Raw genomic sequence first — 14,042 nt, forward strand, 5'->3', positions numbered from 1 at the left:
CGCACGGGTTCTTTTGCTCACAGGATGAAAAGAGAAAAATGAGGGACACGTGATTAGTGTTAAACTAGACAAAACATTGTGGTTGTCTAAAATAGAAGAAGTTGTAAAAATTGTAAAAAATGCTCCAATAAAATTTTTTTAAATTTAAATTCTGGATTTGGGGCTTGGAACCGCCTAAAGTAAAATAAAATAAAATAAAAACTACTTCATAAAAATTCTTAGAAGTGAAATTCTGTGGTGGTTGGTGGGCTGAAGGATGTAAAATAAAAATGAAAATGATAATGTAATAAATGTGGGGGTGGGTGATTAGCGCGCTCTTGCGCAGCCTGCTGTAAAGCAGGGATGGTGATGCTGCTTATGCAGTACTACACAGTCTGCTGCCTGGCGAAGATAGTGTTGCTGGCTTGGCTATATTCTTTATATTTATGTGATGCCAGAAGCAGTGGCTTCCTACTCCTTCTACTGGAGGTGGTTTGCGGTGCTGATTAATAAAGTAAAATGTAGTTGCTGGTGTAGGGGTGACTACCTACTCCTCCTTATGGAGGTGGTATGTAAGTGACTTCTCTCCCGGGTGCCCGATTCAAAGAAAGAAAGGGCCAGACCGGTGAGTAGGTGAAGATAAGTTTATTAAATGCATACAACAGCAAATAGGAAAAAAACACTTACAGTACAGCTTGGGCAGCAGCTCAGCTTCAGCTTAGACGTCCGATGGCGCTCCTCCGACCGGTGTATCCCCCGTGACCGCGTCCGATGGCGGGAACCGGAAGGGGAGGGCTTACCGGATGTCAGCAGGCTGGCTGGGTCCTTCAGGTAATGGGCTCCGGCAGGGAACTACGCGTTTCGCAATGATGCTTCGTCAGGTTCCTTCTACAAGGTTCCTTTTTACAATTTTTACAACTTCTTCTATTTTAGACAACCACAATGTTTTGTCTAGTTTAACACTAATCACGTGTCCCTCATTTTTCTCTTTTCATCCTGTGAGCAAAAGAACCCGTGCGCTATGGAGGGAAGCTGCGGATCCCGGAGAATGGGGATCGGGGCCGGTTGCCAAAACTGAGCCCGAGGAAAAGGAAACTATCGGCCGGTGTGCCGGTCGAGAACCTAAGCGGCGGTCACCCCGGGGGGTGCCCCCAAGCAAGATAGAATTGGATTCCTCTGATGAGGAACCCGTGGCGTCGTCCGCAGTAGTGACCCGGCAACCAACGAACTCCTGTGGCGATAATGTAAGGAAAGTGCCACTTACCAGAGCTGTCGGTGAGAAGAGCTGGGTGTCACCAGTGCCGCGGAAGACCGAGAGACGGAGTCCCCCAGTTCCGGGGACTGGCGGTTCCAGCGGTGAGGGTCGATCCACACCAACTCCCAGGAGCGGTAAGAGCAGTCCTTGTTCTTACCAGGCTCCAAAGGCGACATCGACGGAGGAAGGGCGGTACCAGGCCCAGGCGGTGCGACCGAGAACAGCGGAGCTGCCGGATGTCGTATTGGAGGAAGAGGTCCCGCTTGGGGACCCATCCCAAGATGGTGGAGCCTCCAGTCTCGTCGATGACATCACTTCCGGCGGGCATGGCGGAACAACCGTAGAGATGACTGCACCTCACCGATCGGGCAATGCTTCCCGATCGCCCGGTCCTAAGAAGAGCTGGCAGACATTGAGAAAGGAGAGCGGTGAGACCCGACCATCGGAGAGCCCTTGCGGTAACTCCGGACAATGCAGTGGTAGAGAGCAGGTCGGAACCCCACAGATCAGAGAATGGATGAAAGTGCGGCGCAACTGCGCATGTCCAATGAAAGGCTCCCGGATGACTTGTTCAACATAACTTTATTTGACACACACCAGCATCTCCCCCTCAACGCGTTTCACCCTCTGCGTAAGGGTGAAACGCGTTGAGGGGGAGATGCTGGTGTAGCCCTGGTGTGTGTCAAATAAAGTTATGTTGAACAAGTCATCCGGGAGCCTTTCATTGGACATGCGCAGTTGCGCCGCACTTTCATCCATTCTCTGACCTGCATCTCGGCGGCGGCACGCAGGAGGAAGCGAGGAGAGCGGTCCCACAACCCAAGGAGCAGGTGAGGTTATCCTTTCCCCCTGCACCGGTTGATTAAGTGACCCTGCTTAGCTCTCCCACGCTTACCCCAGTGTCCTCATTCATTGACCTGCCTCACACTGAAGCGCTTGACAGACTTTCTGCAACGGAACCCCACAGATACCCACCGTCCGCCCTTATGCCCAACCCCATGCCCTAGCTAAAGCCCCAGTCCCGGTCACGTTTTCCCGGGGGTCCTCTTCAAGTTTGGGAATGTCTGGAGGGTCCCAGGGTACCTCCGAAGAACGGACTGGGGAGAGACTGGAAAGTTTCACTTCTGATGATGGGTCGGTGGGCGGAGGGTATTCGCGGGAAGTATCAGTATCCAGCAATTGCCCTAGTATAGTGAACGTGACTCTCGCGACTAGGCCCAAGAGAGTGGGACGGCCTAATTCCCGACCTACCGGGACATCCGGGGTGTCTTCCTGGGGGGAACCAGAGGAGGGGGATTCGATAGAGTCTGCCCCAGAAGAGATTAGGGAGACCCGGTGGTGGGCCCCCTTATTCGAGGGTTACGAGGCGTGGATAGACCACACTCGGTTCCTGCTAGAGAAGGAGGGTGTAGTTGACTATTGGTGGGCCCGGGGGGAGTTCACTGAAGAAAAGCGGAAAAGGGAGATGCAGGAATGGTGGTACCAAATCCGTCATGATATCATAGAACCCATAAGTCCCAGTAGATTGATGGATCCTGTGGAACCAGATGAACCCCTATCATGGGTGCTACCAGGAAAACTGGGCAACACAAGGTTGATCCGGGCCAGTAGGGCGGAGAGGGCCATTATAACAAAATATAAGAATTCCCATGGCCTGGAATATCCTTATGTTCCTGAACCCCTCATGCAAGAAATTGAGGACAACAGGGACAGGTGGCTAAGGGAGACAATTGAACAGTACATGGTAAATAAGGGTGGTGCCATTACTGGGCGCAAGGCTGAAGAAAGAATTGCGCAACTCATGCGAGTATGGAGTATAGGGCGGAGCATTTATATGCACAAGGCCGTATACAGACCAGAAAGTGGGTTACCGCGTGAATATAGCATAATGGTCCTGGATATGGGGGGTCGGGAAGTAAAGAAACCCGATCCTCGCCACTACTATTAAGGGGCACAGGACAGATGTTGCGCGAGTTAGTGCCCTGCTGGTCAGGGAGTACTTTGTGTGATACCATTTATACCATTACTGGGAATTTAATAATGTTGTAATAATTATGTTACATTTTACAGTGTTTCCCGGAGAAGGTACATAAATTTAGGTCCCAGGCGGGGCGTTGGGATTCACCAGGGGGAGAATAAGCCATGCTGTAAAATGGTCTGCAGTTATCCCTCCTGCTGGCAGTAAGGCCTGGTAGGTAACAGGGATGCCAGCAGTAATCATGGAGGTTTGCCCTCACACCCTGGTGAGGTGCCCTATGTGTGGATGGGAGGAGCTACATATTCTGAGTCCACCGTTTGTGACATCAGAGATGTGCCTGCCCCCTGAAGATATAAGGCACAGCACTGCTCAAAGTTAGTGTGTTGGAGTAAGGAGCAGGTCTGCGTTGAGACCTGGGGAAAAGAGGCCCACTAGTGCTGTAACTAGAGGCCCCATTCTATATCAATCAGCATCAAGCTGTCAACGCCATACTGTGTCCAGGGACCTGGCACAGGGGTGATCTCCCTGAGGGGAGAGGGGATCCCACTCCATTGGTCCATTGGGAGGGTGTACCTTTGAAGGGGTCACACGCCAAGATGAGCGGCTGAGTATAACCACTATGAGGGGCAGTTTGCCTGAAAGTACAATAAAGAATGACCTTGCATAAAGACACTTCACTGTGTGAGTCTGGAGTTACTCTCCAGTGGACGGCATCACCAAGAAGGAGTTCCTCATCAGTCAGATCTTCCTGCGGACGCAGAGATCCTGATGAGGTGGAGGCGCTGCACTGGATCTAGGTAGGACTCATGCACACTACCTCAGCTGCCTGTCTGGGTTGGCAATCCCCACACAACATCATGCGGGAGACTCAGGAGTCCTGTTGCCAACAGGTGCACCACCAGACACAACCATGTAATGGGGACTGGTTAGACCACAGGGGCCAATGTGAGATTGGGTGGGTCAGGCTAGGCCAGAAAATCCGTTACATTTATATTATTTATATATATATATATACTGTATATACATATACACTGGCAGGAAGCAGGGCTCACGCAACACCTCCTTACCTGCCTCGGAGGTTGTTGCTGCCGCCCCTCGCTCCCCGCTGGCGTGTCCTCGGCGTGGGGCTCGGCGATCCCGCCCGGCGCTGGCTCTTGCGGCCGCCATCTTGTCGGGGCGCGCGCAGGAGGATCTTACACAGCGCGCGCCTCCGGAAGTAATTTATTCACTCCTCCGGCCTTCTAGCCACACCCCCCGTGTACAGCTGCAGCCCCGCTCCTGCCCTCACACGCCCCCCTTGTACAGCTGCAGCCCCGCTCCTGCCCTCACACGCCCCCCGTGTACAGCTGCAGCCCCGCTCCTGCCCTCACACGCCCCCCTTGTACAGCTGCAGCCCCGCTCCTGCCCTCACACGCCCCCCTTGTACAGCTGCAGCCCCGCTCCTGCCCTCACACGCCCCCCATGTACAGCTGCAGCCCCGCTCCTGCCCTCACACGCCCCCCATGTACAGCTGCAGCCCCGCTCCTGCCCTCACACGCCCCCCTTGTACAGCTGCAGCCCCGCTCCTGCCCTCACACGCCCCCCGTGTACAGCTGCAGCCCCGCTCCTGCCCTCACACGCCCCCCTTGTACAGCTGCAGCCCCGCTCCTGCCCTCACACGCCCCCCTTGTACAGCTGCAGCCCCGCTCCTGCCCTCACACGCCCCCCATGTACAGCTGCAGCCCCGCTCCTGCCCTCACACGCCCCCCTTGTACAGCTGCAGCCCCGCTCCTGCCCTCACACGCCCCCCTTGTACAGCTGCAGCCCCGCTCCTGCCCTCACACGCCCCCCATGTACAGCTGCAGCCCCGCTCCTGCCCTCACACGCCCCCCATGTACAGCTGCAGCCCCGCTCCTGCCCTCACACGCCCCCCTTGTACAGCTGCAGCCCCGCTCCCGCCCTCACACTCCACAGCTGATCACAGGCAAGGATCAGAGCCTGCACCAGTCACAAGGCGCTCCCCGGCACCCCCCGCTCTGCCTCCTTCCCTGATTGGTCCCCCCACGTATATTACCCCTGTTCTCCCTGGGAATCATTGCTCTGCATAGCTTGTGCTAGTTGGGCTGGTATTCGTGTGTGCTCTTGTTCCTCGTGTACTTCAGGTTTGACCCGGCTTGGCTTTCGACTCTCCCTCTGGCTCTCGGCTCACTCCTTACGACGCAGTCTCTCTCCGCCCTTCGATCTCGGCTCGCTCCTCTACCTCCCGGACCTCTGGCACCCTCGACCCCCGGCTACGGAAATCACCAAGATCCTTCTACCTTCGGACACGGCAAGTACCTTTGGTCTCCTTACTAAAAACGAATCTACCAGACTCCGGACACGCCGCTCTGCTGCGGGTGTGTGGTATTATACTTTCCACCTCAGTCTAGGGACGGGTCTGGCCTGCGGGCAGCACTACCGTGACATACACACACAGTGACACACACACACTGCAGCAAAGGATTCTGGGAAATGACATGCAAATGAGCACACTGTGTCACCTTTTGTCTGAAAAATCATTGTTACATGGAGCCCATATAAGCCAATGCTCGCTGTTAACACAGCTTTAAAGCACAGCATGGGAATCGGATGCAAAGCCAGAGGAACCACTCACAGACATGTTTCACCCTTAATGGGTGTCATCAGTGTGAGGCTGGTTGTACTGCTGGCGTTGCATTTTCAAGACTGTCGGGTTTACCGTCACGTTTTAAGTTATGGTGATAATGGTGAAAGGCAGGGGGTTGCAGGCCTGCCTAAGACATTTTAATGTGCTCACAAGTGATCTTTTTATTTGCTATATGCAATACGGTGGAGGTTTCTTGCTGCCTTTTTCACCCACCATAACTTAAAACGGGTATATATATATATGTGGCCTGGGTTCTCCGAAGGGGGGTCGCCGTGGGGGCGGCCGGAGTGGCGAGCGCATCGCCGGAGCTCCGGCGGGAGCTAATGATCATGGCGCCGCCATCTTGCCTTTGTGCACGCATGCATGCGCAGTATCTTCCCCTGGTGCGGTGGCCATTCCAAGGTTCGCGCATGCGCAGGAAACATTGCGGCGCCATTAGACAGCGCACGCGGCGCCAATGTTAAGAGGGTTCCACGGGGACTCGGCCCCTAGAAGGCCACAGGGCTGGGAGTCAGGTGGCCAGGCTTGGCCAATGAAGTGCAAAGAAAATATATATCAAATAGTGGCGCTCTATTTCTAATTAAAACATATGTTAACACAATATTAACAATTTATAACCAAAGTAAAAATAAATGTGGTGATACAAACAAACTTCTGATGCAGCTGTAACCCAAGGTAGGATTGCTCTCTCAGTCCCAGGTGATCGATGGGAAGCGCAAAACATGTGGAAATAAAAAATATATAATAGTGCAATTCAATTAATTACAGGTGACTCCTGATGAAACCGAGTAAGGTGAAACGCGTAGAGTGACGCTGAGAGAGGATTCGCAGCTGACTCGCCGACCGGAACTGCCCAAAACTGCTGACGTCACATCCGGATCTGCTGAAACGCAACCGTGAGACGCACGCCGAGCAGGGGGCAAGCAGGGAAGAAGCAGGCAGCAAAACCGGAGGCGAGATCCCATTGTGTATCTAAATACCTAACTAACCACTATTATCCTGTGAGTGTATTACCACCCACCTACTATTCTAATACAGATTTACACAGCCCGCACTGTGTTTGGTTGTCTGTGCTTAACCATTTAAGGAACCCATACTCACACCACTGCTGAAGCTGGAACACTGGTCTCTAAAACCAAAGGGGCAGCACCTAAAGATACGTGTGCAGACCCAGCCTCACTCCGGCGAGTATAACAGTCACAGACCCACCCTCACTCCAGTGAGTATAACAGTCACAGACCCAGCCTCACTCCGGCGAGTATGTACAGACCCAGCCTCACTCCGGTGAGTATAACACTCACAGACCCACCCTCACTCCGGTGAGTATAACAGTCACAGACCCAGCCTCACTCCGGTGAGTATAACAGTCACAGACCCAGCCTCACTCCGGTGAGTATAACAGTCACAGACCCAGCCTCACTCCGGTGAGTATGTGCAGACCCATCCTCACTCCGGTGAGTATAAATCAGACCCAGCCTCACTCCGGTGAGTATGTACAGACCCACCCACACTCCGGTGAGTATGTACATACCCAGCCTCACTCCGGTGAGTATAACAGTCACAGACCCACCCTCACTCCAGTGAGTATAACAGTCACAGACCCAGCCTCACTCCGGCGAGTATGTACAGACCCAGCCTCACTCCGGTGAGTATACACACCCAGCCTCACTCCGGTGAGTATACACACCCAGCCTCACTCCGGTGAGTATAACAGTCACAGACCCAGCCTCACTCCGGTGAGTATAACACTCACAGACCCACCCTCACTCCGGTGAGTATGTACAGACCCACCCTCACTCCGGTGAGTATGTACAGACCCACCCTCACTCCGGTGAGTATAACACTCACAGACCCAGCCTCACTCCGGTGAGTATAACAGTCACAGACCCAGCCTCACTCCGGTGAGTATAACACTCACAGACCCAGCCTCACTCCGGTGAGTATAACACTCACAGACCCAGCCTCACTCCGGTGAGTATAACACTCACAGACCCAGCCTCACTCCGGTGAGTATAACACTCACAGACCCACCCTCACTCCGGTGAGTATAACACTCACAGACCCAGCCTCACTCCGGTGAGTATAACACTCACAGACCCAGCCTCACTCCGGTGAGTATAACAGTCACAGACCCATCCTCACTCCGGTGAGTATAACACTCACAGACCCAGCCTCACTCCGGTGAGTATAACACTCACAGACCCAGCCTCACTCCGGTGAGTATAACACTCACAGACCCAGCCTCACTCCGGTGAGTATAACACTCACAGACACATCCCGCCTGTAACTAACTGAATCGCACTATTATATATGTGTTTATTTCCACGTTTCGCGCTTCCCACCGGTCCCCACCTCCTGGCCACCGAAGTGACCGGGCCCTGCTGTGAGGCAGCTGGTGCGTTGGGGACTCTGAGGGCCGCTTAGGGCCACAGACCAGACTGCCAGAGAGGGCGTGGCCATCACTGCGGACGTCACCCGGAGGGAGACGCCCCGTCCAGCGGAGGATAGCGTTGGATTGGCGAATCAGCGGCTTCTCGTTGTTAGCGCGCGCACACACTCACACTAAATAAAGTTTTGTTGTTGATGGCTGTCACGCGAAGCCCCGCCTCCCTTGTTGTGATTGGCTGAGGGTCCTGCTCGCCGCTGATTGGCTGCTGCTCCTCGCTTTGTTATCTGGCGACTCCTCCCCTTGTTTCAGTTCCGGGCCCCGCCCTTGGGAGCTCTGCGCACGCGCGCACTCACCGGCCCGCTGATTGCACGGCGGCGTCGCGTGCCAAGTCTCGCGCTAAAGACTCCCAGCCAATCGCCGCCTCGCCTCGCATTCCCACGCCCGTGTCCCGCACTGTGATTGGTGGCCTACCCGCCCCTGCTCTGCGCGGATTGGTCGCCGGCTCCCTTTGCTTCGCGCTATGATTGGTGGGCTCCTCGCCCCTGCTCTGCGTGGATTGGCCGCCGGCTCCCCTGTTTCGCGCTGTGATTGGTGGGCTCCTCGCCCCTGCTCTGCGTGGATTGGCCGCCGGCTCCCCTGCTTCGCGCTGTGATTGGTCACTCTCTGCGGGCTGGCGCGCGCCCCCGCTGCCGCCTCAGTCGGTTCAAAGAGCGGGAGCGCGCGAGATACCGGAACATGGAGCCGCCCCCGGGGACCCGGCCGGTACCTCCTCCCCGTCGCGGGTCCGGGGACCGCAAACCCGTCAGCCCCCCGAGGAGAGGCCTGGACACCGGGGAGCAGAGAGGATTCTGGGAGGGCAAGAGAGACGTCACAGAGCAGAGAGGCCTCTGGGAGGCAAAGAGTGACGTCAGAGAGGCAAAGAGAGACGTCAGAGAGCAGCGAGGCCCCTGGGAGGCAAAGAGTGACGTCAGAGAGGCAAAGAGAGACGTCAGAGAGGCAAAGAGAGACGTCAGAGAGCAGAGAGGCCTCTGGGAGGCAACGAGCGATGTCAGAGGCACTGAGCAGAGAGGATTGTGGGAGCGGAGGAGTGACGCGGGGGTGAGAGACCAAGGAGAGAGCAGGTCAGGGGAGGCAGAGCGAGCGCACAGGAGGGAGGCAAGCGTCACGCAGACAGTCGTCATTGTGATGCAGAGCCGTGTCACAGCGCCACAGGACAGCGCTGTGCAGAGCACTATAACCGCGGCACAGGACAGCGTCACGCAGAGCCGTGTCACAGCGCCACAGGACAGCGTCATGCAGAGCACTATAACCGCGGCACAGTACGGCGTCACGCAGAGCCGTGTCACAGTGCCACAGGACGGCGTCACGCAGAGCCGTGTCACAGCGCCACAGGACGGCGTCACACAGAGCCGTGTCACAGCGCTACAGGACAGCGTCATGCAGAGCACTATAACTGCAGCACAGGATGGCGTCACGCAGAGCTGTGTCACAGCGCCACAGGACGGAGTCACGCAGAGCGCTATAACAGCGACACAGGGCGGCGTCACGCAGAGCCGTGTCACAGGGCCACAGGACGGAGTCACGCAGAGCGTTATAACCACACCACAGGACGGCGTCACGCAGAGCCGTGTCACAGCGCCACAGGACAGCATCACGCAGAGCTGTGTCACAACACCACTGGATATTGTCACGCAGAGCCGTGTCACAGCGCCACAAGACAGGCTCACACTCCCCCAGGACAGCGTGAAACGGAATAGTGTCGCACAAACGGATATCATTGTTCCACAGGACAGCGTCACGCGAAAGGATGCCACAGTGACACAGAACAGCATCACGCAAAAGGACACGCAGAGCAGTGTCACAGTGCCACATGACTACATCACGCAGAGCCGTGTCACAGCGCCACAGGACAGCGTCAAGCAGAGCGTTATAACCACGCCACAGGACAGCATCACGCAGAGCCGTGTCACAGCACCACAAGACGGGATCACACAGAGCGTTATAACCGCACCACAGGACATTGTCACGCAGAGCCGTGTCACAGCGCCACAGGACAGCGTCACGCAGAGCGTTATAACCGCGCCACAGGACATTGTCACGCAGAGCCGTGTCACAGCGCCACAGGACAGCGTCACGCAGAGCGTTATAACCGCGCCACAGGACATTGTCACGCAGAGCTGTGTCACAGCGCCACAGGACGGGATCACACTCCCCCAGGACAGCGTGAAACGGAACAGTGTCGCACAAATGGATATCATTGTCCCACAGATCAGCGTCACGCAAAAGGATGCCACAGTGACACAGATCAGCGTCACCCAAAAGGATGCCACGGTGACACAGAACAGCGTCACGCAAAAGGATGCCACAGTGACACAGATCAGCGTCACCCAAAAGGATGCCACGGTGACACAGAACAGCGTCACGCAAAAGGATGCCACGGTGACACAGATCAGCGTCACCCAAAAGGATGCCACGGTGACACAGAACAGCGTCACCCAAAAGGATGCCACGGTGACACAGGACAGCGTCACCCAAAAGGATGCCACGGTGACACAGATCAGCGTCACCCAAAAGGATGCCACGGTGACACAGATCAGCGTCACCCAAAAGGATGCCACGGTGACACAGAACAGCGTCACCCAAAAGGATGCCACAGTGACACAGAACAGCGTCACCCAAAAGGATGCCACAGTGACACAGAACAGCGTCACGCAAAAGGATGCCACGGTGACACAGAACAGCGTCACGCAAAAGGATGCCACGGTGACACAGAACAGCGTCACGCAAAAGGATGCCACGGTGACACAGAACAGCGTCACCCAAAAGGATGCCACGCTGACACAGGACAGCGTCACTCAGCAGGATGTGGTCCCCCCACCCAAGCCGCAGCCCCCCACTCCCGTGGGCCCCCCGGTCTCCCCGCTGCGTGTCCCCGACCCCTCCAGCCCACACAGGAACCTCTTTAACAAACCCCCGCTCCCCGCCCCCTCCAGGTCCAACCTGTACCCCGGGCCGCCCCCTCCGGAGCACGAGGCCACGTCCCGGTACGACTCGGTCTCTGTGGCCAGTTACCGGTCCCACGCTCCAGCCCCCGACACCCTCAGCTACCTGGACTCGGTGAGCATGATGTCCGGGACCATGGAGTCCCTCACGCTGCTGGACGACGCCAGCTCGCTGGGCTCCGACTCGGAGGTCAACGGTGTGGCGTCCCGCCGCGTGGACAAGTACGGCTTCCTGGGAGGGACTCAGTACAGCGACGTGGGGTCAGTGAGTGCGCTGCGAGGGGGTGGGGGCGGCGCTCTGCGGGGAGGGGACACGGAGCTCTGCAGGAGGGGGCGACGGTCTGCGGGGGGGGGGGTCAGTGCGGGGGAGTAACGCTCTGCGGGGGGGGTCAGTGAGCGCGCGGCGGGGGAGGGGGTCAGTGAGCGCGCTGCGGGGGAGGGGACACGGAGCTCTGCAGGAGGGGGCGTCGCTCTGCGGGGAGGGGACACGGAGCTCTGCAGGAGGGGGCGACGGTCTGCGGGGAGGGGACACGGAGCTCTGCAGGAGGGGGCGTCGCTCTGCAGGAGGGGGCGTCGCTCTGCGGGGAGGGGACACGGAGCTCTGCAGGAGGGGGCGACGGTCTGCGGGGAGGGGACACGGAGCTCTGCAGGAGGGGGCATCGCTCTGCGGGGAGGGGACACGGAGCTCTGCAGGATGGGGCGTCGCTCTGCGGGGAGGGGACACGGAGCTCTGCAGGATGGGGCGTCGCTCTGCGGGGAGGGGACACGGAGCTCTGCAGGAGGGGGCGACGGTCTGCGGGGGGGGAGGTCAGTGCGGGGGAGTAACGCTCTGCGGGGGGGGTCAGTGAGCGCGCTGCGGGGGAGGGGACACGGAGCTCTGCAGGAGGGGGCGTCGCTCTGCGGGGAGGGGACACGGAGCTCTGCAGGAGGGGGCGACGGTCTGCGGGGAGGGGACACGGAGCTCTGCAGGAGGGGGCGACGGTCTGCGGGGAGGGGAGGTCAGTGCGGGGGTGTAACGCTCTGCGGGGGAGGGGGGGTCAGTGAGCGCGCTGCGGGGGCGGGTGGGGGCGTCGCTCTGCGGGGAGGGGAGGTCAGTGCAGGGGAGTAACGCTCTGCGGGGGAGGGGGGGTCAGTGTGGGGGAGTAACGCTCTGCGGGGCAGGGGGGGCAGGGGGGGCAGTGCGGGGGAGAAACGCTCTGCGGGGGAGGGGAGGTCAGTGCGGGGGAGGGGGTGTCAGTGCGGGGGAGTAACGCTCTGCGGGGAGAGGAGTTAAGTGCGGGGGAGTAACGCTCTGCGGGGGGGTCAGTGAGGGGGAGTAACGCTCTGCGGGGGGGTCAGTGAGGGGGAGTAACGCTCTGCAGGGGAGGGGGGGGTCAGTGGAGGAGTAATGCTCTGCGGGGGAGTGGGGTCAGTGAGGGGGAGTATCGCTCTGCGGGGAGGGGAGGTCAGTGCGGGGGGAGTAATGCTCTGCGGGGGAGGGGAGGGGAGGTCAGTGCGGGGGAGTAACGCTCTGCGGGGGAGGGGGGTCAGTGCGGGGGAGTAACGCTCTGCGGGGGAGGGGGGTCAGTGCGGGGGAGTAACGCTCTGCGGGGGAGGGGGGTCAGTGCGGGGGAGGGGGGTCAGTGCGGGGGAGGGGGGTCAGTGCGGGGGAGTAACGCTCTAGGGGGGGTCAGTGCGGGGGAGTAACGCTCTGCGGAGGAGGGGAGGTCAGTGCGGGGGAGTAACGCTCTGCGGAGGAGGGGAGGTCAGTGCGGGGGAGTAACGCTCTGCGGGGGAGGGGGGTCAGTGCGGGGGAGTAACGCTCTGCGGGGGAGGGGGGTCAGTGCGGGGGAGTAACGCTCTGCGGGGGAGGGGGGTCAGTGCGGGGGAGTAACGCTCTGCGGGGGAGGGGGGTCAGTGCGGGGGAGTAACGCTCTGCGGGGGAGGGGGGTCAGTGCGGGGGAGTAACGCTCTGCGGGGGAGGGGGGTCAGTGCGGGGGAGTAACGCTCTGCGGGGGAGGGGGTTCAGTGCGGGGGAGTAACGCTCTGCGGGGGAGGGAGGTCAGTGCGGGGGAGTAACGCTCTGCGGGGGAGGGGGGTCAGTGCGGGGGAGTAACGCTCTGCGGGGGAGGGGGGTCAGTGCGGGGGAGTAACGCTCTGCGGGGGAGGGGGTTCAGTGCGGGGGAGTAACGCTCTGCGGGGGAGGGGGTTCAGTGCGGGGGAGTAACGCTCTGCGGGGGAGGGGGTTCAGTGCGGGGGAGTAACGCTCTGCGGGGGAGGGGGTTCAGTGCGGGGGAGTAACGCTCTGCGGGGGAGGGGGTTCAGTGCGGGGGAGTAACGCTCTGCGGGGGAGTGGGGTCAGTGAGGGGGAGTAACGCTCTGCGGGGGAGGGGGGTCAGTGCGGGGGAGGGGGGTCAGTGCGGGGGAGTAACGCTCTAGGGGGGGTCAGTGCGGGGGAGTAACGCTCTGCGGGGGAGGGGGGTCAGTGCGGGGGAGTAACACTCTGCGGGGGAGGGGGGTCAGTGCGGGGGAGTAACACTCTGCGGGGGAGGGGGGGTCAGTGCGGGGGAGTAACGCTCTGCGGGGGAGGGCGGTCAGTGCGGGGGAGTAACACTCTAGGGGGGGTCAGTGCGGGGGAGTAACGCTCTAGGGGGGGTCAGTGCGGGGGAGTAACACTCTAGGGGGGGTCAGTGCGGGGGAGTAACGCTCTGCGGGGGAGGGTGGTCTGTGCGGGGGAGTAACGCTCTGCGGGGGAGGGGAGGTCAGTGCGGGGGAGTAACGCTCTGCGGGGGAGGGGGGTCAGTGCGGGGGAGTAA

General features: G+C 59.0%; 1 protein-coding gene across 1 annotated transcript; it reads left to right on the forward strand.

Moving 5' to 3' along the window:
• Positions 1-8,867: 8,867 nt before the first annotated feature.
• Positions 8,868-11,512, forward strand: LOC142478308 (uncharacterized; the record flags this gene model as incomplete). The annotated part of the gene is made up of 1 exon (XM_075582463.1): positions 8,868-11,512. A coding segment is annotated over exon 1 (2,532 nt), but the record flags the coding sequence as incomplete, so codon positions are not given.
• Positions 11,513-14,042: the final 2,530 nt, after the last annotated feature.

The sequence above is a fragment of the Ascaphus truei genome, unplaced genomic scaffold (assembly GCF_040206685.1).
Source record: "Ascaphus truei isolate aAscTru1 unplaced genomic scaffold, aAscTru1.hap1 HAP1_SCAFFOLD_2387, whole genome shotgun sequence".
Classification (NCBI taxonomy): domain Eukaryota; kingdom Metazoa; phylum Chordata; class Amphibia; order Anura; family Ascaphidae; genus Ascaphus; species Ascaphus truei.